Below are 27,989 nucleotides of genomic sequence, written 5' to 3'. Positions count from 1 at the left end.
GCACTTCAAAGGCTGCATTCCAGATGTGCCCTGACAGGGGTTCCCAGGATGTCCTGATGGTGTAGTAACATTCACTTGTTATTTTGGAGATATTCACTTCATAGATCCTCTGGCAGATATCTCCTTCCTGTGGAGCACAGATAATGCAAGGTAATCTTCTTCCCCACTCCCAGGTTAGGGATGAGGCGAGGGAGAAGAGGAAAAGGAAAACATGTCCTTTTAAAAAATAAGCCTTAGAGCTATATGCAAACCGTGAAGTGGACCGCTTCAGAATTACACTTAGAAGCGGCTTTAGAAATCTCTTAAATAAAATCTCAATGAAAAATTGAACAACAACAACAAAAAAAAATCTCTTAAACAATTACTATTTTACAGTTGCAAAAGCAAGGTCTAAAGAGGGTGTAAGACTTGTCTGGGGTCAGGAAAAGTACCTAGCCTAGCCTTGATTCTTAATAGATCTAACTTCCAAGATAGCAAAACAAATTTTTTTTCCATTTGTAAGTCTGATTTGCCTCACCAACGTCATGTTTTTCTTTCCTTCTACAAAACAACTTTAACAAAGAGATGTTTTTAATTTTTCTTTTGCAAAGGATTTTTTTAAGCTTTCGTCTTCGAAAGCCTAGATAGGTGCTTCAACTAGAAGGCGAGGACCTGGTAAGCAGATCAGAAGTCAATCACTAGGGCACTAGTCCCAAGAAGACACTCCTTTGTTTCTCCCCCTTCGCTGTCTCTCTTCTAGTTGCCGCTTCCTCCTGCTTGCTTTCCCATCAGCCTCCCGGGCACAGCTGCCTTAGGCTCCGCCCTGTTCAGGGCTCAAGTGCCCAAATCCAAGATGGCGCCTGGCGCTTCGGCTCCAGGGGAAGTGAGCTCACACTACTCCGGAAGGGAAGGCGGGAAGAGAGCAGGCGGGTGGGTGACCCGCTGTGGGGCTGTGGGTGGGGCGGTGGCTGCGGCCCTAGTGTTCACGTTTGGGCTGGAGAGAGGGTGAGGGATTCCCCTGCCCCAAGAGACCCAGTCGAGGATTAGGGCCAGTGGCGTTAGACGTAGTCGCCTCCGAACTGCTCGCCTTTGGACCGAGGAGAGGTGGCCCTGGGAGCCGGCGTCCCGCCCCCGGCGGCCTCCTTCCCGACCCTCCTTTGGTGCTGCTCGCGCCAGCCCCTGTTCTGTCTGCGGCGGGAACCGCCGAACGGGCTGGATGGGATCCTCCCCCTGAGGGTCGACCGGAGGAGAAGAGGAGGGAGCGCGGTGGGTCAGCCCCGCGCAGCCCAGAGGTCAGGCCAGCGGACCCTTTTCTGTGGTCCTCTGTCCTTCGCCCAGCCCTTTTGGCCCCCAAATCTGCGACCTGCTCCATGCACCTTCGGCTTCTCCTTTGAGTATGTCACCAAGCTTTCTAGCTGGGTGATTTTTCTTCCTTGCTTTTGTCAGGAGGGAAATATATTTCTGAAGAATATCTGCTTTCAGAGCTCCGCTGCCCTCTTAAAAGTTTTAACTTCAGTGGAATGCGCATCTTGCTTTCCTGGATCGTTGATGGTTCCCATTCTAGACGCCATCTGATTTAGCAACCGGGATTATATGTAGCTTTTTTTTTTTTTTTTTTTTTTTTTTTTTAAAGCACTTACAAAACTCCTTTACGGAGTTGTTCTCTCCCGCCCGAGAAGGGCAAATGGACTTTGGAGTTAAGATGCAGGGGGGTGAACCAGTGTCAACAATGAAAGTCTCCGAGAGTGAAGGAAAGCTGGAGGGCCTGGCGACCGCCGTGACCCCGAACAAGAACAGCAGCAACAGCAGCTGTGCGGGTGGAATCAGTAGCAGCAGCAGCAGCAGCAGCCGCGGTGGCAGTGCGAAAGGCTGGCAGTACAGGTATGGTCCTTCTCCGAGGTAGTTTTCTGGGGTGGAGGTGGAGGTGGAGGTGAGTATACTGGAGTCTGTATATTGCAGTTGAAGGGGAAAGTTTATCCTTTGGCTTCAAGAAGCAACTGATAGATCTCATTGGACTTGGGACCTCACCTCTCATTAGCAAGATTCTGTTCATTCAACAGGTCTTTATTTAGGGGCTTTTGAGGAATGCAGAAATGTATCCCTGAACTTCCTCTAAAACCCAGAGTTATGTCTTCCTTTGATTTAATTCTGTACTCACTTCTGTTTTTGCCAGTGTTGTAATTTGTTTACAAGCCTGCCTTCTCTGACAGACTGTGAGGGCAGAACTGTTTAACTCAGCTCTTTCCAGAGGCTAGCAAATACTGGGTGCTCAAAACATTTGTCATAAATTCTTGCCCTCTGGAAGTTTGTGATTTAGAAGAGGGAATATACATAAATAATTTGAATTCTCATATGAATGAAAAACTTTTTGGAACAGGGAGAGAGTCTTGGAAAAGCTACAGAAGTTGTATTTTAGTTTTGGTTTTTGATGCTTTATACTTAAAGTAAAGGGCGAAATGAATATCCGTAATTTTAAGAATGAATGAAATCAGGACATCCTATAGTATTAGAACTAAAGGGATGAATTCTTAAGTGTTGGTTAATTGCCTGCGTGCTTAATTGTAGTCCTTTTTAGCCTTGTGCAAATTTGTATTTGTGAAAAGTATGATACTTGGAAGGTGAGAAAGCCAAGATTTTGTCTTGGATATATACTTATGAATATAATCCATATATGTGAAATATGTGTAACTGTATTAACATATCAAAAGGAGTCATGATAACTTTTATTGGTAAATAACTGTAGGACATAAGTATATTTAGTTATTGTGAGATATCTAGGTTCACTTTTGGAATTAGCATGATTTTGTGTGTGTGTGTGTGTGTGTGTGTGGGTGTGGTTTAACACTAACTGTATAAAACTATGGATTGCTTTGAGGGATATTCTTATATAATTGAAGAAGCAAGATAAAGTAAAATTTCAGGTAGTTAGGTCAGTTTCCTCTTTTCTTTATACCGTTAATTTATTTTTTATGTCATACTGAAGATCAAACCCAGTGCTTCACACATGCTAGGCAAGTGCTCTACCACTGAGCTACAACTCCAGTCCAGAGTTCAGTCTTCTGGTATCCTTAACTTTGAAACTCACTTTCAATTGAAGTGGAAAATAAACAGATTCTTAGCACTGGGAGAGTTGTCATAAAGCCATCTACTTTACTTCTTTCCTTTTAATAAAGAGTCCTGTTACATTTATTTAGGGTATTATTTAATGGTTGTGTAATTTTCAAACTACAATCTATTGGAAACACATACAAAAAAAGGTTATAGGAGAAATATAACATAGGAAACAGCAATTGACAATAAAATTTAACATGCACATACGTCGTAGTACAGTAATCATAATTACAATGACTTAAAGTTTCCAAGGGGAGTCCACTCTGTTTAAGAAGGCAAAGAGGCACTGAGCTGGGAGGCATGCCTATAATCCCAGTGACTCAGGAGGCTGAGATAGGATGATGGCAAGTTCAAGATCACCTGGGCAATTTAGATCCAGTCCCAAAATGAAATTAAAAAATGGTCTGCGCAAGGTGGTGCACGCCAGTAATCTCAGGAGGCTGAGGCAGGAGGATCGAGAGTTCAAAGCCAGCCCCAGCAACAGTGAGGTGCTAAGCAACTCAGTGAGATCCTATCTCTAAATAAAATACAAAGTACGGCTGGGAATGTGGCCCAGTGATTAAGTGTCCCTGAGTTCAATCCTTGGTATCCAAAAAAAAAAAAAAAAAAAAAAAAAACCCAAAAAACCAGGGTCTTGCTGAGTTGTGTGTAGAGTCTGGCCTTGAACTTGGAATCCTACTGTTCAGCCTCCCAAGTTGCTGGGATTATAGGCATTTGCCACCGTGCCTGGCTCTCTCTAGTTCTAAAATGGAGATTTTAGGTTATGTCTTTGAAGTGGTTGAAGTGTTTGAAATTTAATGAAGACCCTGTGGTTCAGAACCTGGGTTTTGGCTTTCCAGATTTAGTATTTTAATTGGCACAATGTTTTCAAGGTTCATTTATACTGCATCACATAGCATTACTTCTTTTATAGACAAATGATATTCTCTCATATGAATATGCCACTGAATATGCCATATGAATATGTACTGGAGATTGAACCCAGGGGTGCTTTAACTGAGCTATATCCCCAGCCTTTTTTTGGTTTTGGAGACAGAATTTCAGTAAGTTGTTCCCTGGTTCAGCCTCTTGAGTTTGGGAGATTACAGGTGTGTGCCACCATGCCAGTCTTTGAATCTACCACATTTTGTTTATTCATTTTATCAATTGATGGACATTGGGGTTGTTTCCTTTTTTGGTGGTTATAACTAATGCTATTATTAATATTTCTGTTTAAGCTTTTGTATGGACATGTGTTTTCATTTCTCTTAAATATATATCTAGAAGTATATATCTGGGTCACATGGTAACTTTAACTTTTTGAGGAACCGCCAGACTATTTTCCAAAATGATTGCAGCATTTTACAATCTCACTAGCAAAGGTAAAGGTTTGCAATTTCTTCATGTCCTCACAAACTCTTGTTATTGTTTGCCTTTTTTATTTTAGCCATCCTACTGTTATGAGATGGTATCTCAGAATGGTTTTGACTTGCGTTTCTCTGTGTTGAGCATCTTTTCATGCATTTACTGGTTGTTATGTACATCATCTCTTTGAAGAAATATCTATTCATATCCTTTTCCATTTTTAAATTATCTTTTCATTATTGAATTATAAGAGTTCTTTATATATTCTGGATACAGTTCCCTTATATATGATTTGCATATATTTTCTCCCTTACTGTGTATTGTTTTTTCACTTGATAGGATTGTTTGCAGTAAAACTGTTTTGTTTTTGTGAAGTTCAGTTTTTTTCTTCTGTTGCTTATACTTTTATGTCACATCTAAGAAATGACTGCCAAGTCCAGGACAACGAATTTGCACCTATTTTTTTTTTTTTTTTAACAACGCAAATGTGTTTATTCATTTAAGTCTTTCCCAGAAGGCACCTATGTTTTTGTCTCAGCATTTATATTTTAGTACTTAAATTTAGATATCTGACCCATTTTGAGTTTTTTTCCTTTATGATTAATAGCATTTTTTCTTTTGTTCTGGGTCCTCTGGCTGTGGGTCTTTCACGAGCTCATGGTCATGGAAAGGGTCTACTTCATAGCTCCCTCACAAGAGCTTCTTGGCACATTTCAGTTTCTTTTTGTCTATTGTATAAAGACTTCATTTACTGACTATTGGAAGCTTTATTTGGTTCCTGGTCATAGGGTCCTCTCCACAGAGCATTAGAGGCAGGTATTCAGAAGGCAAGAGAGTACTAGTTAGAGGGAGGTGAAGTCATAGTCTTCTTAACCTAAGCATGGTTGAGAAGGCACATCACTTTTTCGTTTATTAGAAGCCATTTCTGCACAGGGTGAGAATACCAGCAGATGGGATTATCAGGATTCATGCCAGAAAGTGTCTGTCACTTGGGCTCCAGATTGTCAGCAACTCCTTTTTTTTTTTTTTTTTTTTTTCCTTTTTTCCAGTACTGGGGATTGAATCCAGGGAGCCCTTAACCACTGAGCCACATCCCCCACTCTTTTTTAGATTTTATTTAGAGACAGGGTCTTGCTGAGTTGCTTAGGGCCTCACTAAATTACTGAGGCTGGCCTTGAACTTGGAATCCTCCTGCTTCAGCCACCCAAGCTGCTGGGATTATAGGTGTGTACAACCATGCCCGGCTAGATTGTCATCAACTCTTGAGAAATTTGTTTCTTAAGCTGAGAGGTTGAAACTTGATCAAATAGATTTGATTTGATTCTTAGGAAATAAGAGACACCAAGCTACTAGGAGATCATTGTAATCAACCTAGACACAAGGTAACTGGGGTAAAAAGAATGAAACCATTAAAAGAAAGTTTGACAGACTTAGCACATGATTAGATACTAGCGAGTGGATGGTGGTAGTGAGGGAAGGAAGTAAAAATTGACCCCAGTCATCTAGGTTTGAAATTTAGAGAACAGATTTCGAGAGTCAAATTATATGTTTGACTTTAGTTGTATGGAGCTTAAGCAGAGAGAACATTTACATGTCGTATCTAGCCAGCCCGCAGAGATATGGCACATTGGAAATGTAGGTAGTTGTCTTCAGAGTGTTTTCTGTTACTACGTTTATTCCTCCTTACTCCAGGAAGGGCATTGTTATCTCTATTTTATAGTTGAAGAAAGTGAATGTTGGCCAGGTATATGGTACAAGCTTATATTTCCAGCAACTCTGGAGGAGTGGGCAGGAGGGCAGGAGGACTGCAAGTTCAAAGCCAGTTTCAGCAATTTCACAAGGCCCTAAACAATTCTGCAAGACCCTGACTCAGAATTATAAATGAAAAGAGCTTGGGATGTAGCTCAGTGGTTAAGCACCACTGGATTCAATCCTCTGCACCAAAAGAAAAGAAAATGAATATTGAAGTGAGTTGACCATGGTCACATACCTAGTGAGTGAAAGAACTTTTATTCCTAGGGAGTGATTTGCATAGAGGTATTAAAAGTAGAGAAACTCTCTAAAGGAATGAATAATTATTGATAATAACTAGTTTAGTACATGGTTTGTTTCATTGAGTGGTCTAACTCACATAGCAAGTATTTTTGAGCCTCTGCTATGTATGGAGCATTCCTGTTTATTATTTCCTTTTTTTTTTTTTTTTTTTAAGGTACCAGGGATTGAACCCAGGGTTACTTGACCACTGAGCCACATCCACGGCCCTTTTTTTAAATTTTATTTTAAGACAGGGTCTCTCTCACTAAGTTGCTTAGGGCCTTGCTAAACTGCTGGGGCTGGCTTTGAACTCATGAACCTCCTGCCTCAGCCTCTGGAGCCACTGGAATTACAGGCGTGTGGGGCTGTGCCCTGTGTTATTTATAAATTAATGTTCATACCCAGAAGAATGAAAGTAGGAACTCCAAGGCTTATTTTTGGAGGATCATCAGGAAAAGGAAGAGCCTTCACTGCATTGCAAAATATCTCATGATCTTTCTTTAAAACTAAAATTGACAATTGAATTTATTAAATTAACCTTAAATTTACTTCTTTTCAGAGTAATTTATATTCATATGATGTGTGGCATTACTTACCATTTATGGGCAGATTTCTTCATTCTGGATTTTTCCTTTTTCATAGTGAATATTCAAAGTGTATAAAACAAACTTTGCTCATGTTTTTATTCTTCACGTCAGCTTTCAGGGAAATTTACAGATCTACAAGTTTACTACCTATTTGTTAAAATGGGCAGAAGAGAACTATCCACAGGAAGAACTACAAGGCAAACTAGGATATGTGATAGACCTGCTATTTTATATTTTGGACTCTACATTGGCTTGCTGCTTCCCTCCCTCTCTCCCTTGCTTCCTTTTTTCCTTATTGGAGAGTGAACTCAGGGCCTCAAACATGGTAGGCAAGAGCTGAATCCCCAACCCTTTTACCCCACCCTTTGTTTTATTTTGAGTCAGGGTCTCACCAAGTTGCCTAGGTTAACCTTGAGTTTGCCATTCTCCTGCCTCAGTCTCCTGAGTACCTGGAATTACAGAATTGTGCTGTCAGACCTGGCCTGGTTAATCATTATTAACAAACAGGCACATCTCTTTTCCTCATTAGCAAGTAGCTTAGCTTTTCAGTAAATGGGTAGAAGTCTTCAAATGTGTTAGTATAAATAATAATTTTTGAGCTTTTTCCACTGTAAATACACTTTTACAAGGATACCTGTTAGCAAATGGAGCAAGGAGATTAATCTATATATAACCCAGTGTTTACTATCTTGGAGGTTTTACCTCTTCTGTTGAGACTGATTTAAAGAAAAAGTCAAATATGTTTTGCTTTTTTTTTTCTTCTGCAGGAGTTAAAAGGAAAGTTGAATGTATGTGTGTTCTTGTACCCCAATTTTTGTTTTCTCTATCTAAATCTGGTATAGATGCTGCTAAGAACAAGGGAAAGACAATTTATAGGCAAGTAACTAAAAGTACAAAATATTGTACCAAAATCTAATGAGAATGCCAGTCTTGAGGAGCAAGATTTAGTTTATTTTGGTGTGCACCGATTTCTTAATTTCCTTACATTTTTGCTCTACATATATGTTCATTAATGTTATGTTAATTAAAGATTATGTTTTTGCCTTTCAACTGAATAAATTGTTAGCTCTTCACCATGAAGTCAAGAGGAATTACCAGCTACCTCCATCTGGGTAAAGCTTTCCATTGTACAAAATTATTTACAGGATAGCATGAAAGTAGGAAGATTATAAAGATGTTTTGGCCCCATTGGTTTTATGAGCAAATTATATATTATAATTAAGAGCTCAAATGTGATAAATTTTTCAATATATTTCTTTTGAAATTATTAAAATATAGTTTGGGAAGCTTTATTACTCAGAATGGTAAAGACCGAAAGATTGGGGATGTAACACAGTGCCGGAGTGCTTGCCTGGCGTGCACAAGGCCTTGAGTTCCATACCTACCACCACGGGGGTGGGGGAGGGGGGTGGAATGGTAAAGTCATTTATGCTTGAGTACAGATTTTTTTTTTTTTTTTTTTTGGTGGTGCTGAAGATCCAACTCAGGGCCTTATAAGGCAAGTGCTCTACCTATAGGCTGTATCCTCAGCCCTCAGATTTTCTCATCTAAATTGCAGTTGAACAAATGTCTCCTGATTCAATAAAGAAGACCTAATTAATTATATTTGGGACTTCCATAATCCCAAATATATTCTTTAAAAAATCATAAGCCTAAAAAATAAAAATTAAAATTAAAAAATTTAAAAAATCGTAAGCCTAATCATGACTGGGCATGGTATACTGTGGTATTTTGAACTTTTAGGCTTTATACTATTTTGCATTATAGTAGTGGTAAACTTTTGATTGTACTTTTTGTTTGGATGTTATTTTTTATTTAGGCTAAGGAATTGTCTGAAAGATGTTTATGAAGATTAAATTGTAAGCTTTGTGAAGATGGGATCTCTGTGTAAATATGTTTTTAAAAGTTGGTAGTATTGCTAGGCACAGTGGCGCAGGCCTGTATGAGGCAGGGGAATAGCAAGTTCAAAGCCAACATCAGCAAAAGCGAGGTGCTAAACAACTCAGTGAGACCCTGTCTCTATATAAAATACAAACTAGGGCTGGGGATGTAGCTTATTAGTTGAGTCCCCCTGAGTTCAATCCCTGATACCTCCCCACCCCCCAAAAAAAGTTGGTAGTGTTATTCTTAGATAGATTGCAGTTCATTGAAAGTTGTTTCTGAAAACGGTTTGTGGATTTACTGTATCTTTTTTTGTTGTTTGATATGCTGTATTTTTGGTGTTTGTTTTCATTTTTATTTATTTATTTTTGCGGTGCTAAAGATTGATCTCAAGGCCTAATGTGTGCTAGGCAAGTTCTCTACCACTGAGCTACACCCCCAACCCAGAGGAGAATATTCTTGATGTAAATTATACTACCTAGAGGAAAGGGAACATTTTTATATTCTTCCCTAGCTAAGCATAGTCTTCTGTACTTATTTTGCTTAATGAAGTGATTTGTGAACAGACTTATTCAGTAACAGATATTTTAAGAATAATAAAAACTTGACTGTTTCACTTTGTTGAGTAAGAGTGAGTAATCAAGAGAATTCCCCTATGTCTCTGCTAATCTGGTCATGATTAGCATGACCTCTTTTCAAGTTCCCAAGACCGGCCTTGAACTTGTAATCCTGCTGCCTCAGCCTCCCACGTGCTGCATCTATTTCCTACCACTCTGACACTTGACACAGTTCTGTTGGAGAAGAGGATTCAACACTTGACATGGTTCTGTTGAGAGATCATCCTCCCTCTTGGGGGCGATAGGCGTGGCATGTCTCCTTGTGCAGTTGCTTTTAAGAAATAATTAATATATCCTTAGATTCAGATCATAGAGAATACTGGGGAGATTTCATGGTGCTGGGACACAAAATAACATGCAATAAAGTTTAATATTAATATTTAGATGAAATCATAAATAAGCAATTATGATTTGCTCAAATTTGTAAGGAACCTGTGATTTCCTTTAATATACAAAATTCTCTAAAAGTTATATATGAGAGTATTCCTTTGAGCTTTGATGTGGTGTTTGGTCTTCATTGCTTTCTTAGTGTTTATGATTAAGTTTAAGGATATTTTTCCCACTTAATAAATAAATAGATTAATCATAGGTACAATTTGTATTCTTCCTATGTAGACATTCTTCCTATGTTAGAGTTTTAGTCCGTCTTTGAGTACATGAAATAGAAGAAATATTAACTATAAGCTGATTCCTCTATTCTCTGTTAGTAATAACAAAAAACATTCCACTGTTAATAACTAACATTAGAGTTCTTGGAAGGGGTAATTTTTACAGAAACTTAATGACGTATTCTTTCAGGGAAATTAAAACTAAACGGAGCATGGTGCCCTCTACCTTGCTGGTAACTGTTTTTCTTTTTATTTAATCTGTCATACAGTAAAAACATGTTTATTAAATAAGATCATTAATTATAATCTTGAAGATTTTTTTACTTAACATTTCCTTGTATTAACAATGAAATGATATAATCAATACCAAAGAAAAAACATACAAAAAGACTGTGAACAATAAAGATTCAGACTCAGCCTCAGAACACTTGGTGTCTCTGTGTGCTGTTTCTCCACCGCACCAACGCCTCCCATCCACCTCGGACCCCCGACTGCTGCTATGGCTGGACCCCAGCGCCCAAGTAACTTTGATTTACAGGCTTGTGACACCCATCTAAGGAGGCATTCTTTGTTCTTAGTTCTTGGTTTATGCAATCTTGGATAACAATTAAATGCTATTGTAAATCTGTTTTAGAACTAAGTACAGCTTAAAGCCAGATAGATGTATGTACAAAGATAGACATTCAAATGGGGAAGATGACAGTAGGATTTTTAGGGACCTACTGTTCTCTTGATGTGAGATGCTTCATTGAAATGACCACTGGGAAGAGGGTTTAGACATATGGGGCATAAAAAAATATTAGATCAGTGAAATATTGTACTAGAAAAAATATTTTTCTCTGAACTTTTATTTTTTTACGGTGCTGGGGATTGAACCCAGGGCCTTGTGCTTGCAAGGCAGGCACTCTAACTGAGCTATATCCCCAGCCCTCTCTGAACATTTTTAATGTGAAATTTAATGTTGCTCTTAGAATTAATTTTTGAAATAACGATTTTATGCTGAAAATCATGTTTAGAAACTGGGCATGATTGTGCATGCCTATAATCCCAGCAACTGGGGAGACTGAAGCAGGAAGATCACTAAGTGACATTCTATCTCAAAATAAAAAATAAGAAGGACGGGGAGTGCAGCTTGGTGATAAACCACCCCTGTATTCAATCCTCAGTATCTCAAAAGAATAAAAAGTAAAAAGAAAAAATATTGGGGCTGGGATTGTAGCTCAGTGGTAGAGCGTTTGCCTAGCATGCATGATGCACTAGGTTTGATTCTCAGCACCACATATAAATAAAATAAGGGTCCATTGACAAACTAAAAAAAAAATTCTATTAGAAAAAAAAAAAAAAGAAAGAAAAAATATTTAAGAGTTTTTTGGGGTTGGGTTGTAGCTCAGTGGTAGAGTACTTGCCTAGCGTGTGTGAGGCACTGGGTTCCAGCCTCAGCAGCACATAAAAATAATAAATAAATTAAATAAAGACATTTAAAAAATGTTTTTCAGAGTATTGTATATGCATTTTAGGCTAAAAAGGACATCTAATAGAAGAACACTAACATTCAAAGATTTAAATTGATTTGACTCGGGCCACTCATGGCGCTAATCAGTGAAATAGTTAAAACTAGATCCTCTATCCTTTGGTGCTCATTCTACAACGTAACAGATACCTCATACTTAAGTTTTACAAACTTAATTTTAAACATCAGGGATATTGAAAAGCCTGCTAGTCATGTCTAAACATCTTGTTGATGGGGATAAGTGATATCCTGTGTTTGTTGGTAAACAGTTGCTGCCTTGAGGCCAGTGTGAGGAAACACATTTTTAAGTTGAACAGTAAGAGTTAAATTGGTGCAGTCTCTTTGAAGAACAGGTTAACAGTGTCTATAAAAGCTAAAAATGCAAGAGTCTTTCATGTAGGAATTTCTCTTTTACCAAATGTACGCAAAGACATGTACAACTTGGTTCGTGGCAACATTGTTTACAATAACCAAGGTCTGGAAACAAGTGCTTATCAGTAGGAGGACTGGTTAAATATATAACTGCTGTACAGTAGGTTGCTATGCAAATGTTAAATTTGAATTGGAACCATACCTATTGAAACAAAACATTTCTAAGAAAACTGTTCCATGAAAAAAGCACGGTATGGAACAGTGCATATGATTGCCGCCATTTGTTTTAGAAACACTGTGTCATGTATGTGTGTTTTATATGCTTGTAGGTGCATAGAATATCTTTGAAGAAATTGAATGAAGTCCTTCCCTCTGACTAAAATAAACCCAGCCAGACATTGAAGTAGCAAAAACAGATTTTATTCAGAAACTATTGACAGTAAGAGAGCTAAACTCCATCCCAATTTGTGCAGATGATTAGGCATTTTGAAGGGAGAACAAGAGGGTGGGTTTCAATAGAAGTAGAGAATTGACAAGTTGGTTAGTGTAAATGTGCTTAAACAAGCTGTGTTTTCTAGCTGGCAATTATGGAATTTAGGATTTTTATCGTATATGCGAATCTGAGAAATAGAGACCCAGTCCTTTCTAATGATTTATTATATTCCAGAAGAATGGCTTAAGACTTCTGAATTGTAAGGTACATATTCATAGTTGTAAAGCCTTTTTAATAAATGCTGTAAGAAAGGGGAGGTTGGGGGCCTATGATCAAGTATTTGGCTAGAACAAAAAATAAATCCTGGAAGCTTTGGGCTTTCCCAGGAGGGCATTGTAGTGAGGACTGGGATTGTCCAGGGGACACTTACGCTGCTAGAAGCCCTGCTAGAGTTTTAGTCAGGTCTCCTAGGTGTTTGGATGGAGTTGTTACATGCTGAGAGTTTTATAGTTCTTACCTCTGAAAAGGTGAACTGGTGGCTGGAGGACAGGGTTGGATAAGAGACTTGTCATGTAATTTACATGTAATACTTTTTTTTGGTACTTGGAATTGAACTCAGGGGCGCTTGACCACTGAGCCACATCCCCAGCCCTGTTTTGTATTTTATTTAGAGACAGGGTCTCGCTGAGTTGCTTAGTGCCTCACTTTTGCTGAGGCTGGCTTTGAACTCACTATCCTCCTGCCTCAGCCTCCTGAGTTGCTGGGATTGCAGGCATGCACCACTATGCCTGACTGTAATACTTGTTTGAAGACAATTCTTGCTGTCTCTTATTCCTGCATGTCTTGTGACAGAAGTATTGACTGCTGTTTGTTCCACACTATTGTTTTTTTTGTTTGTTTTTTGTGGTGCTGGGGATTGCTAGCGAGGCAATCACTCTACCAACTGCGGTATATCCCTAACCCTGTTCCATACTATTTTTCAAGAATGTTTTGTATAGCAGACAGCCTTGGAAGATAGTGTCTCCCTCTTGAACTAATGTCATTTTGACTTTTTTTGTTTTTTTTCCCCCCCAGTACTGGGGATTGAACCCAGGGGTGCTCTATCATTGACCTACATCCCCAGCCCTTTTTATTTTTGTTTTGAGACATAGTCTCACTAAGTTGCGTATGATGGCTTCAAACTTGTGATCCTCCTCCCTGATCCTCTGGAGTTGCTGAGATTATAGGAGAGTGCCACTGCACCTGGGCCAATATTAGGTGTATTTGCTGTCCAATATGATAATGTCTTCCTTTGGCAGAGTCAGGCAGGCTTACTGCTCATTAAAAAACTTAGGTTCCTTATGCTTGAGGTTCCCCTCCTTTAACACAACCCATCACATACATAGGCATCACCTGCTCCTCGTGTTTTCCTGTGTGTTTGGGCTAAAAATTTATTGCTGTGAGTACTAAAGTCTCTTGTCTTTGACTCAGGAGTCTCATGTTTTCTGCCAACATCCATGAAATTGTGGCAGCTAATTTGCTAGCTTGTAAGTAGGGTAAATCTCATATGGTTCCTGACAAGATACCTACTGGTGCTGAATATTGAACCCAGGGCTTTGAGCTTGCTAAGCATGCACTCTACCACTGAGCTATACCCCAGCTAGTAATTTTTTTTTTTTTTTTTTAAATGAAAGAAGTAGAAGTCTCAGGGCCTAGGTCCCAATATTCTCATTTGAAAGTGTCAGGCTTGCAAAGATAAGAGACTTAGAAACCTGATCTAGAAAATGAGCCCTTTGCTAGCAGAGGCACTGACTTCCTGGAGTGGAGAGAATCAATATTTGTGAAGCACTTATCATGTTGAAATATTCTTCAAACATATAGAGGTTGAAATATATAATATTTTATTTTTGCTTCATTGCTGCAAGATAGATGTTCCTTATCCCTGTTTACAGATGAGGAAACTTAGGTATAGATGTGTTATTTTCCCAAGGTCAAATTGGAATTCAAATCTAAATTTGTCTGGTGGTAATGGCATGCTCTTTTCATCATCATAAACAGCTTCCTAACTTGGTGGAGGTGTTAGAGGTGACTTTTTACCTTGCCATGTAGGAGGGGTTTTTTGTTTTGTTTTGTTTTGAGTTGTTGATGGACCCTTATTTAATTTATTTATTTAGGTGTGGTTCTGAGGATTGAATCCAGGGTGTCACACTTGCCAAGCAAGTGCTCTACCATTGAGCCACAACCTCAGCCCCATGTAGGAGTAGTTGTGCCATTTTTTTCCCAAGCTCTGTGATTAAGTGTCTAATTATGAGAACCAGATTATGCACAGTATTTTTTTCTTTTTGATTTTTTTCCTTTGGTCTAGGTGGGTGAGCACTTGACAGCCCTGCTTCTCAAATTTTGGGAAATATCTCTAACAAAGACAGTTGGTACTCTCAGGGCACCTAGTTTGTGGTTTAAGGTAGCTCTCATGATTGGTTATACCTTCTTGGAATTTTCTTGTTATCTTCAATATTCAAAAGAATTTTGTAGTCTACTTTTGTAATATCTATATCTATATATTTGTTTATCTATATCTGTTTCTCTGTTTTTGAAAAGTCAATAAATAATATCCTGCATTCAGGACAAACTGAGACAGATAATCATGATCCCACAGGTTACAATCAAGTTGTACTTTTTCTTAGTGTGGTAAAATATATGTAATATGAAATTTACCACTTCAATCATTTTAAGCATACAGTTCAGTAGCATTATGTTCACATCGTTACACAATCATGACCTCTGTTCATTTCCATACTTTTTTTTACTCATCTTAAATGAAAACGGTTTACCATTAAGCAAAAAACTTCCCATTCCCCCTCTCTCTAACCCCTGACAATAGTAATCTACCTCTTGTCTTTATGAATTTACTATTCCAGGTACTTTATATAAGCAGAATTGTACCATATTTGTGTTTGCCTTGTTTTATTTAACCTAATACTTTTAAGGCTAACCATTTTGTTAACGACTGTATTATCTTTTTTTTTTTTTTTTTTTTTATTAGAGTTTAATGGTTATACATACTAGTTGGGTTCATCCTGACAAACTTATACATGCATGGAAATCAATTTTAGTTCACAATCCTGCCTTTTCCCTCCTGTCCTCCCCTGCTCCTCTTCTCCTTCCTCTATTTTACAAGACATCTTTTTGCTCATCTGTTAATTTGTATTTGATTGGTTCTTTATGTAATTTTATCTTTCCCTCCCCTTTTCCTTTAAGGAAAATCTCTATGATTGTGGGCCAAAATAAATCACTTCTCTTTATGAGTTCTCTCAGGTATCTGTCCATATGTACCTGAAATGATTTATTTTGGCCTATAATTATAGAGATTCCAGTCCAAGATCAGAGAGTATGGGCCTCTGATGAGGCAACACATCATGGCAGGAGTAAGTAGCAGAGTAAAAACCTCTTACATCACAAGCTAGGAAGCAAAAGGAGAGAGCATAGAGGAGACTAGGGTTCCCTCCAAGGACATATTCCCAGTAACCTAAGGACCTAAAGTAAGGCCCCACCTAGTGAGGTCAACAGTACTTCCTAATAGCACCCCCTGGGGATCAAGTCTTGAACTCATGGACCTTTGGGGGACATTCAGCATCCAACCATTTTGTAGAACGTGCCAGATTTTCCTTCCTTTTGGAAGCTGTATAATATTCCATTGTGTGTGTATATTTGCATTGTTTGCACCTTTGGCTGTTGTGAACAATGCTTCTGTGAAATTGGTGTACAGTATGTGTTTGAGTCCCTACCATAAGGTACTTTTGTACATATACAGAAGTGAAATTGCTGGACCGTGTGGTAATTCCATGTCTTAATTTTTTTCTGAGGAACTGCCATAATGTTTTCTATAGCAGTGGCACCATTTCACATTCTTACCATCAGTGCATAAAGGGTTCCAATTTCTTCCCATCTTCACCACACTTGTTATTTTCTCTTCTTTTGGCACTAGCCATTCTAGTGTGAGGAAATGATCAATTTGGAAAAGCTTACTGGAGAAAATGACTTTATCCTGGGTAAAGTAGGTTTGCTAATATTTTACTCTGCAATTAGGCACACCTACTCACAGGTAACTGAGACCTTGTCTCTGCCAGAGACCCAAGTAAGAATGCCTTCTCTGGGTAGGCAGGTAGATCCTAGAAGAGCCCAGAAGGAACTGAGCCTTTCCATACCAGCTATGGAGAAATAAGGGGGAGCAGTCAGGGTTAGGAGTGTTGAGAGAGGATAAGGGCTCTCTGGGAAAGTTCTCCACGTGGACATGTGTGAAGAGGGAGCAAATTTCTTTTTAACATTTATGTAAGTTTTGATATAAAAATGCTTTAATTTCTTACAGTCAGGTAAATTTGTGCTAAAAAGAAACTGTAGTTTTTACCTGTTCCCCTAGGTACTCAGCCCAGTTTTGGGTATGTGTAACCTATTTTAGGAAGTAAGGACTTATGGGAAACTTGGTTCTATATCCCCAAAGGGTATTGTTCATACAGTCACACTGGAAAGTTCTAAAACTTTTAATTTATGCCAGTGTGTGTGTATATGTTCAGGAGAGCTAGGAATAAGACTCAGGGGCCTGGAGAATGCTAGACAAGTGATCTGCTACTGAACTACCCTCCCTCCCTTTTTAGAAAATTTTTATATATTACCCAGGCTGGTGTTGAACCTCTGGGCTCAAACAGTCTGACTGCCTCAGCCTCCCAAGTAGCTGGGACTATATGTGTACACCACTGCATCCAGCTCATTTCATAATGTTAATAGGTGCAAATTGCTCTTTGCCTAGGCTATTCCACTTATTTCAGATAATTGGAACTTTTTATTTTGGTGCTGGATTTTGAACCTAGAGGCACTTAACCACTGAGCTGCATCTCCCGACCTTTTTATTTTTTTGTTTTCACACAGGGTCTTGCAGAGTTGCTTAGGGCCTCACTGAGTTGCTGAGACTGGCCTCAAACTTGCAATCCTCTTGCCTTGGCCTCTTGAGTTGCTGGGGTTACAGGTGTGCCCCACCATGCTCAGCAGTTGAACATTTTAAAAATGTTTTAATTGATTGTAAAAATAATGTAGGATGAAAGTTGGAAAATTTGAAACAGTAAAGGGAGCAAGGAAAATACCACTGATAATTCTTCCATCCAGTGATAAACCACAATTGCTATTTTGTGTACTTTTAGTCTGTGCATATATTTTATATACTGCATAACATTTTATGACTTGTAGTACCCTATATTATTAGAAATTCATAAACATTTTAATTGGGGAATACTACTTCATTTAGTTTGTTTTTTCTTGTTTCTTTTTTTCCCATTTACCTCCCTGCCACACACACATTTTTTTTTTAACCATTATAAGTAGTACTGTAGTGGACATAGTTGTATATTAACTTCATCTGCATTTCTTTTTGTTGTTGTTTTGGTTTTGGTTTTGGTTTGGTTTTGTTCTACATTTCTAATCATTGTTTTAGACTGAATATCTAGAAGTGAAATTTAGGCCAAAGAGCATTAACCTTTTTTTTCAAGAATTTTAGCAGGGAAGAGGACAGAAAAATTTTGTTCCATTGTTTATTCAACATTTATTGAGCACCTGTTATATATATCTTAGGCCATACTCTAGATGAGTAAGAAGTAGTCATTCTATGGGGGAAATTAAAAAGTTAAATAAATTGCAGACTGGGCACATACCTGTAATTTCAGTGATTTGGGAGGCTGAGACAGAAAGATGCAAGTTGGGGGCCATCCTTAGCAACCTCATGAGTGAGACCCTGTCTCAAAAGAAAAAATAAAAAGAGGATGGTGGTGTAGTTCTATGGTAGAGCACCCCTGGGTTCAAATCCAAATACCACAAAAATAAATAACTAACTAAATAAAAAGTTCTTCCATGCTACATACCTAATTACAGGTATTCAGAATTTGTATGTATACTGATAGTTACTGGTTGGGTTCCATAGTTAGTAGTCTTACACATGTCCTATGGGATGGATGGGCTGACTGTGAAATAAAAGCTATGAAATTTATTTATCAGAAGTAAAGACAAGGCAGAATTATCTTAAGAGCAGGGGCATGTTCAATTGAGCTGTCCAGAAGGCTCAAACAAAGGAAGGCGCCCATGCTTGCTTTATTTATAGTGGTACAGGTCCAAGGGGACCTGTAGGAGCTTCTTGGAGAAAAACAGGACTTGGGGTGGAGGTAAGCATGACATTTGGCTCTAGCAGGTCACTCCCACCTATGTGTGCCTGTACTACTTGAACCTGACTGGTGACCTAATGCAGGATACCACGTGACTCAGGCATTCTCGAAGATTCAGTATCCGACTGTAATTCCTAAGGCCAGATATTCCTGGTTAATGGCTCAGACTTCACCTAGTTCTCGTAACGAGTCATGGATGGCTTCCCACCTTAGAGGCTTTAGGGCAGCAAGTTGTTCATTGAATGGAATCTTGGTGGCTGCTTGTAATGTTCATGGCAATTAATTCCTTGAGCTGTCTGGATCTACTCTGCATATATTCTGGAATATCTCCCCCAGAATTCCAGTAGACCTGCTCCAGTTTTGGTCCATAATCAAGGAGCCACATCTGCGATGGCCTTCTTGCTGACAGTCCCTAAGGTGGCACAGGACATCACATGGCAAGGGAAAGAGAGCACACCTATGGAGTTTTTGTTTTGTTTGTGCAGTGGAAGGAGGTACCCATGCTGTAACCTCTACTATTCCTTGATGTCAGTTGCTTTTTCCTCAGCTAAGTAAACTACTCCCTCCCTTCATCGTGTTATTTATATTTGTATGTATGTATGAATGTATGTATGTATGTATATATACATACCAGGGGTTGAACCCAGGGGCACTTAACCACTGAGCCACATTCCCAGCCCTTTTTTGTATTTTATTTAGAGACAGGGTCTTGCTAAGTTGCTTAGGACCTCACTAAGTTGCCAAGGCTGGTTTTGAACTTGGGATCCTCCTGCCTCAGTCTCCATAGCCCCTGGGATTATAGGCGTGCACCACCATCCATGCCCAGCCATCATGCTATTTATAATCTAGGAAATGAACCAAACCTTCCCAAAGGCTACTTTTTGCCTAATAGAAATAGGGATTTTAACCTGTGTCTTGACTGATGCCTTCTTTTTACTAACAACAGTTTGCATAAATTCGAATGCTGGAAGGTTATCTGTTAGTCAGGGTTCTCCTCAGGAATATAGCCAATAGGTACTTGTCTCTACATATCTATGCCAACAGATATAAAGGTTTGTGTGTGTGTGTTTGTATGGGGGGGGGGGATTGACTGAGGTTGAGATTCTGGGGAATTGGCTCAGGTTATTATGCAAACTGAAAATTCAAAGCTCTGCTATCAGCAAGATGCAGACTGAAGAAAACTGGTGGTGTAATTTCAGCTTTCGTCTGAGGGCCTGAGACCCAGGAAAGCCAATGATTTAAATCCCAGTGCAACGCCAGGAAAGAACCAAAGCAGTGTTCTAGTTCAGATAGGCATACAGGAAGGAAATGAATCTTCCCTCCTTCCATGTTTTTTTTTTTTTTTTTTTGTATACTGTTAAAAAACACCTTCACAGACACCCAGAAATAGTGTTTAATGTGGGAATCCTGTGGTCCAATCAAGTTGACACATTAAATTAACCTTCACAGTATCTAATTCTTCTGCCTGGGCTCTGAAGCCCACCTATTCCCCATTTCCATCTTTCTGCTGAATCTTGAGTCTCTCTCATTTTACTCCCTTCTTCCCATTAGGTACTTAGAACTGTCCTCCTTTAAGCCCACATCCCATCCCCTTAGCCACCCCTGTTTCTTCTAGTCTTCTTCGTTTAATGCCAGCAGGCTCTGTCCTTAGTGTTCCTCTAAACTGTTATCTTTTGGTTGTTAAATCTAATAGAAAATTCTCAATCTTAGTCTTATCTCTCTCTCAGTAGTACTGAACATTCTTGGCCACAGACTTATCTTGAAAGACTCTTCTCATAGTTTTCTATCTTCTACTTCTCAACTCCTGATCTCTTGCTTCTCTTGCCCTTAACTTTTCTTCATACTTCTCCCTTAGACCCTGTTTTATCCCTCATAATATATAATACTTCCCAGGTAATCGTGTTTGCCATCATGTTTTCAAATATGTTTTATGTGTATATGTTGAAGACTTCCAAATCAATCTCTCAGGCCCAAATAATGCTGCCTTACAGAATATCTCCCTGTATATGTCCTGTAGTTCCCTTAAATCCAACACGTTAAATTGGATTAATTGCAAAACTTTCTCTGTGACCTCTATTTCTATAAAGGATTACTCACTTACCCTTGCCCTTTTTATTTTGAGACAGGTTCTCGCTAAGTTGCCCAGGCTGACTTCTCTCGCTATCCTCTTGTCTCAGCGATAGGCTTGTACCACTGCTCCTGACATTTTAAGTTGCTGAGTCTGACTTTAAACTTGGGGTACTCCTGCCTCAGGCCCCACATGTCTCTGGGATTATAGGCATGCACCTGCATCTGGCCTATAGCTTATTTTTCAACGTCTTAAAGTTTTTTTTTTGTTGTTGTTTTATTTTGTTTTGGGCAGAGGGGTACTGTGGTTTGAACTCAGGGGCACTCAACCACTGAGCTATGTCCCTAATCCTTTTTCGTATTTTATTCAGAGACAGGGTCTCACTGAGTTGCTTAGGGCCTCATTAAGTTGCTGAGGATGGCTTTGAACTTGGAATCCTCCTGCCTTAGTCTTCCTAGCCGGGTCTTAAGTTTTTTTAGACTGTTGCTTCTACTTCATAGAACACAAAGTAGCATGACATAAAAAAAAATGTAGTGCGTTCCTACCTTAACAATTAGATTTTATTAAAATTAACAGGTACATTAAAATCTATAAAAATTGACACATTTTATTTTTTCAAGAAAGGCTCCAATTTTAGTTCTTATTTTTTTGTTGGAACATTATAATTATACACAATAGTGGGATTTATTGTCATATACCTTTGAAAATTCACCTGTTTTAAATGAGAGTAAATCATGAAGGTTGGAGATGCTATATGCCACCTCAATCATAGGTTGAGTATCCTTTATCAGAAACACTTGGGGGGCTGGGACTCTAGCTCAGTGGCAGAGTGCTTGCATAGCATGTGTGAAGCACCATATTAAAATGAACAAATAAAGGAATGCTGTCCATCTACAACTATAAATAGAAAAAGGGAAAAAAAAAAAAAAAACACTTGGGACCAGAAATGTTCTAGGTTTCAGAGTTTTTCGGATTTTGGAATACTTGCATAGACTTTACTGGTGAGCAGTTCTTATCTGAAAATCTGAAATCCTTGGATGCTTAACTTGTATCCAAGAAGCTGTAGAGTGAACCAAACATGTTCAGTCACGCAGCTCTTTATGCTGGCCACCAGATGGCACAGTCATGCATTAAATAGCCGTGGCTTGGGATACATGAAAAAGAGGAAGGATGAGGGACAGTGCAACCAGATGTTTCTTGGCCACAGACTTACCTTGAAAGAATAGATTTTTTTTTTTTTTTTTTTTTTTTTTTTTTTTTTTTTTTTTGGTACCAGGGATTGAACCCAAGGGCACTTAACCACTGAGCCCCGCCCCCCAGCCCCTTTCTGAAATAGTTTATTTAGAGACAGGATCTCGCCAAATTGCTGATGTCCTCCCTAAATTGCTGAGGCTGGCTTTGAACTCTCAATCCTTCTGCCTCAGCCTCCTGGGCCACTGGGATTACAGGCATGTGCCACCATGTCTGGCTAGAGTGTTTTTACTTTTGACACTTTGAGACCTGGGGACAGATGTTTTATTTAGTAAAAATAGGCCAGAAGTTTATACTTCCTTGTTTGAATTTGGTTCTTTTGAGACTGGCTTTATGCTGTTATCAAATAAGCCATGACAGTATCCTTCCTGTAATTTTTGTGAGAAAGTTAACTCTTTTTAGATATATGCATTAATAAAATATAACAATAGAAATCTGTACACAAAGCATTATTGTGATATATAAGGGTATGCTTTGGATTGTTTTAGTGGTTGATATTGAAACTATATGCTTTCAAAAAATCATTGTTAGCTATTAAATGACTGACAGAAATAACTGGAAAGGAGAACTGTTAGTAAAATGAGAGTAGTGACAGAAAAAGTAAAAAAAAATTATGCATTTTCTTCAATTGCTTTGAAGTGAAATTTTTTTCTTCATACATATATATAGTATACGTATAAGTAAGGTTTTCAGAAATGTTCTCCCTACAGTTTGCATATATTTAAAGAATATATGCAGTTCTAGAATCAGTCCTAGTTGCAGTGCTTCCACTACATGCTAATAGCTACGAACTGACACACACTTGTTTAGAAACAAAGACTTGGCATAGAGAATCTGGATTAAGGAGGAATTCCCCAAATAGTGAATTATGAAATATCTTGTCATGTGAGGAAATATCTAATTTAGGTTGTGTACTACCCCAGCCTTTTTGTGGATTGATGGAGAGTGTAAATAAATACTTAGGTTATAGAGCTCCAGGACAAAATGGACCTAGTAAGTTTTATAGGTACGATCAGAGAAGACTAACAGTGTGTTAAATACCTAAAACAGGGAAGGAACTCTATGGGATATTAATTTGAGACTGAGTCTGTGGATATTGGGATTCCTTTGGTTCTCAGAAGAGCTGGTTAAGCCTACAGCTTGAGAAAGATGTGGGAGCCAGACAAGAAAAGTATTTCTTTGCTTCTCAAAGTACAAAAGGAACAGAAAGAAATAGCTTGGATATGACCTGGGGCTGGAAGTATAGAAACTCTAGCCAAAACCCCAAAGGGTTTATTTATTTCATTCATACCTATATATATTTTATTTCTAGGGAAGAATCCTTTCTTGCTGGGTGCCATGGCATACTCCTGTAATCCTTGGGACTTGGGAGGCTGAGGCAGGAGTATTGTAAATTAAAGGCCAGCCTCAGCAACTTAACAAGACCCTGTCTCAGAATAAAAGATGAAAAGGGCTAGGGCTGGTAAGCACCCCTATGTTCAATCCCCAGCAGCAAAAAAAAAAAAAAAGAGGAGGAAGGAAAGGAGGAGGGAGAGGAGGGGACTTTCTCTTAGTTGCAGGATTTAGAAAATATCAAAATGAGAATTCAGCTGGTGCTATCAGTTTTAATAACACAGCAGAGTAGTGTTTAATTATCAGAACTTTGGACTGACATTTTAGAAACTGGCAATCTTTGACTTCCTGAGATTAATGACCTGAAACCAAAAGGACTTGAGGAGTTTCATTTAATAAACAGTGTTGCTTGCTAACCATGGAATGGAAGAAAAATGCAGGGCAAGGAGGAACATGTACTCAGTCTTGATTCCAGGTACACAGGAGCCTGAGGCAGGAGGATCACAAATTCAAGGCTGTCCTGGGCAACTTAGCAAGATCCTGGCTCAAAATAAAAAGGGCTGGGAGTATAGCTTAATGGTAGAGTGCTTGTCTAGCATGTGCAAGACCCTGGGTTTGATCCTCCTTACCAGAAAACAACAACAACAACAAAACTTCCTCCGGGATCTTTATTTTAGAAACCAAGAATCAACTTCCTCTGGGATCTTTATTTTAGAAACCAAGAATCAATGTCAGAAAGAGCTTGGCCCCTTGTATGTTACACCAGACTAAAGAGGCAATATTTGACCTCGATACCTTTTTTAGTTTATTTTGAACCATAAAACTGGATTTTCTTGTTTCACTGTTGAAGAAGTTATATATAACATTTTAATTTATAAATAACATTCATACCTATAGTATATTTGTTTTATATTTATGAAATTCTATACTTGTAAAATGATTTTGTTTAATATTTATAATACAAAATAATGTATGGTATATTACATTTGTTTTGAAGAAATCTAATAAAGTCATATAGGTATGAAATTTGGGAGATTAAATGCCTCTGTTAAACTTGTACATTTTATTTCTAAATAAAGTTTGAGGCATTTATGGAAAATATGTGTATCTATAGCTGTTTTCAAAAGTTTACAGTTACCTTCCTGAGACTTCTAATTTTCACTCACTTTCTGATTTTTTTGAAACAGTGATCACATGGAAAATGTATATGGCTATTTAATGAAGTACACCAACCTTGTCACTGGGTGGCAATACAGGTAAGTGTGATTGTTTATATGACATCAGTCTCTCCTAAGAAACCAGAAAAATGGGGCTGGTAGTTTTACATTCAGATATTACCTCAGTAAAAACATGTCTGGGAAACCTTTTAGAAAAGAATTTCCTTGGGTTTTCTAAAGTTAGGAAAGCCAGCTATGTCAAATACTTTGTGGAATATAGTTGCAGGGCAGAGATAACAAACTTTTTTATTTTTTTATTGTAACAAAATACAAAAGATAGACCATTTTAACCATTGTAGGTGACATTAAACACATTTACATGTTTGTGCAATTATCACCACCAGAACTTTTTTCATCTTCTCAAACTGAAACTCTATATCTATATGTAATAACTCCCCTTCTACCTCCCCACCCGGCAACTGCTTTTCTGCTTCTGTCTTCAAGTTTGACTAATCCTGGTACCTCTTATAAGTGGAATCACACAATATTTGTGTTTTTGTGACTTGCTTATTTCACTTAGCACAGTGTCTTCAAGATTCAATTCGTTGTTGCCATGTGTCAGAACTTCTTTCTTTTTTAAGGCTGAATAATATTCCATTATATGTATGTAATACATTTTGTTTATCCATTCATCTATTGGTAGACATTTGGATTGCTTTTACCTTTTGGTTATGGTGAATAATACTGCTGTGAATGTTGGTGAATCAATATCTGTTCAAGTCTCTGCCTTTTTGCCTATACGCAGAAGTAGAGTTGATGGATCACATAGTAATTCTGTTTCTTCATTTTATTTTTTTCATTTTTATTTTTTTAAGGAGATGATTTCTTGCTATGTTGCCCAGACTGACCTCTAATTCCTGGGTTCAAGCAGTCATCCATCCTACTTCACTATCCCAAGTAGCTGGGACTAAAGGCACATGCTCCTATGACTGGCTCACTGTATTTAATTTGGGAGTGGGGAACTCCAAACTGTTTTCCACAGCTGCTCTACTGTCTTGCATCCTCACCAATAAGGAGTCCAATTTCTCCACAACTTCGCCAACATTTGTAATTTTTTGCTTTTTGTTTGTTTTGTTTTCTTTTGTTTTAAAATGATATGTATTCCCTTGGTGTGGAGTGGTATCTTATTGTGGGTTTCAGACTTTTTGTAAGTGATGAAATTAGAATTTGAACCCTCTACTTCTATCTCCTGAAGGTAAAAGCGAATCCTCTGTGGCTTAGGAATTCTGTGTGTGCTGAGCATTAAAGCCCCTGGAGGTCAGAATAAAGCACATAGTGGCTTTTCCATACAAAACTGTCACTAAAGTTTATTTTTGTCATTTTAAGATATACTTCCAAGTTAGAATATTTTTTAGAATTAAGTAGCATTTGATGATCCTTAAGTTGTGGACTGTTCCAAAACTAAGTTATTTCTCCAAACTGACAGTCTTCGTTATTTTTGAAATTGCAAGAAAATCAACAATATGCCAATATATATACATATATGTTAGGTTTCTTTTGGGGGGTGTTGTTTGTTTTTGTACTAGGGATTGAACCCAAGGGTGTTTTACCACTGAGCCACATCCCCAGCCCTTTTTTATATTTTTAGAGATAGGGTCTCGCTGAGTTGCTTAGGGCTGAGTTGTTAAGGCTGGCTTTGAACTCACGATCCTCCTGCCTCAGCCTCTGGAGCCACTGGGATTACAGGTGTGTGCCACCTCACCCAGCCCAATATGCCAATCTTATCAGCATTTTCTTTTAACAAATTAAGTTAATTTTCAGTTTGTAAATATCCCTGACATCTTTAGCCATTTTTCTACATTTTTCTAGTTTATGGGTTAGACCAACTCGCTAAAAGTGCTTAAATCAAAGTCTGTTATCCTTCAGGCACAATAACTTGATTGTTTTCCTCACTGTAGACTGTGTTTCTGTCCGTATTCTACATGTCTTGTAAACTATCTGTAGAAGGGATTGGGGAACATTTGGATTGATCCATGTATAGTGAAAGCACAAAGTACTCTATTATTTCCAGTGGATCCGTAGCATCATCTTGGTGTTAGAAAGATAGTCATTTATTGACTTATTCCATCATTTTGCCAATCTCTTCTCAGCATTACTTTCTGTATATCTAGGTGAGTGCTCTTCATGTTGCAAATTTGTGGTAATGTTCTTTGGAATAAGAAATACATGTTTATAGACTGGGATTGTGGCTCAGTGGTAGAGTGCTTGCCAGCACACGTGAGGCCCTCAGTTCAATCCTCAGTTCCACCTAAAAATAAAGGTATTGTGTCCACCTACAACTAAAAAATAAAAAACTAAAAGAAATACATGTTTATAGCAAACTTGAGACTTCAGTCTAAATTGTTTTTGTATTGACTTCTTTTAGGAGAAGGGACTAGACTAGTCATTTTCCTTTCCTCTTCAAAATAAATTTTGCTTATTATTTGGAATAGGGAGAATTTTTTCTTTCATTTCTGCATTCTTTCTGCTAACAGCTTTATTAAGATCTAATTTATTTACTATATAGTTAATCCATGTAAGCTTTACAATTCATTGTTTTTTTCCAATTTAAAAAAATTTTTTTAGTTGTAGATGGATACATACCTTTATTTTATTTATTTTTATGTGGTGCTGAGGATTGAACCTAGTGCCTCCAGATACATGCTAGGCAGTGCGCTACCAATGAGCCACAGCTACAGCCCAACTCATTGGTTTTTAATATTTTTCTTCTTCTTTTTTTTTTTTTTTTTTGCGGTGCTGGGGATTGAACCCAGGGCCTTGGGCTCACAAGGCAAGCACTCTACCAATTGTGCTATATCCCCGCCCATAATTTTCTCTTTTAAATTATTTTGCGGGAGTACTGGGGATTGAACTCAGGGGCACTCGACCACTGAACCAGCCCTATTTTGTATTTTATTTAGAGACAGTCTCACTGAGTTGCTTAGTGCTTCAGTTTTTGCTGAGGCTAGCTTTGAATTTGTGATCCTCCTGCCTTAGCCTCCCGAGCTGCTGGGAGCATGCGTCACCATACCCAGCAAGAGATCGTTTTCTTGCTAACAGAATTTTCCAGGGTTTTAAGATTAATGTTTCTAGATTCATTTGGACATTTTACTGAAGGAAGGTCATATGTCTTAGAAATTTAAGATGATGTCAATAGCTATTTTATGTTAATTCAAATAATCCTTTCAAATCTTTGAAAAAGTGAACAACATCATTGAAAATGGGCAGAGTTAAATAAATGCCTGTCCCTCGGCTCTAAGTTTTATATTTTTATTAAACTCATTAAATTTTTAAAAATTTTCTTTTTAGTTGTCAGTGGGCCTTTATTTATTTATTTGTTTATTTACACGCAGTGGCGAGAATCAAACTCAGTGCCTTGTACGTGCTAGATGTGCGCTCTACCATTGAGCTACAACCTCAGCCACAAAACTCACTAAATTTTGCCAAAATTTGCTAGGAAATCCATCGTAGTGTTTCCAAGTGC

At 38.2% G+C, this 27,989-nt stretch overlaps 1 protein-coding gene across 3 annotated transcripts in view; it reads left to right on the top strand.

The window, feature by feature from the left end:
• Window positions 1-789: 789 nt before the first annotated feature.
• The window catches only part of OSBPL11 (oxysterol binding protein like 11), an 83,816-nt gene continuing 56,616 nt past the window's right edge, over window positions 790-27,989 (top strand). Inside the window, exons 1-3 of one of the 3 annotated variants that reach the window (XM_079156203.1) lie at window positions 790-909; window positions 1,613-1,860; window positions 24,497-24,565. In XM_079156203.1, the coding sequence (XP_079012329.1) occupies window positions 1,664-1,860; window positions 24,497-24,565 (266 nt within the window). In that variant the 5' untranslated portion in view covers window positions 790-909; window positions 1,613-1,663. The other 2 variants (XM_079156204.1, XR_013766565.1) reach the window with 2 other exon arrangements.

The sequence above is a fragment of the Sciurus vulgaris genome (genome assembly GCF_902686455.1).
Source record: "Sciurus vulgaris genome assembly, chromosome: 10".
NCBI lineage: Eukaryota > Metazoa > Chordata > Mammalia > Rodentia > Sciuridae > Sciurus > Sciurus vulgaris.
This window is presented reverse-complemented; position numbering and strand designations above follow the sequence as displayed.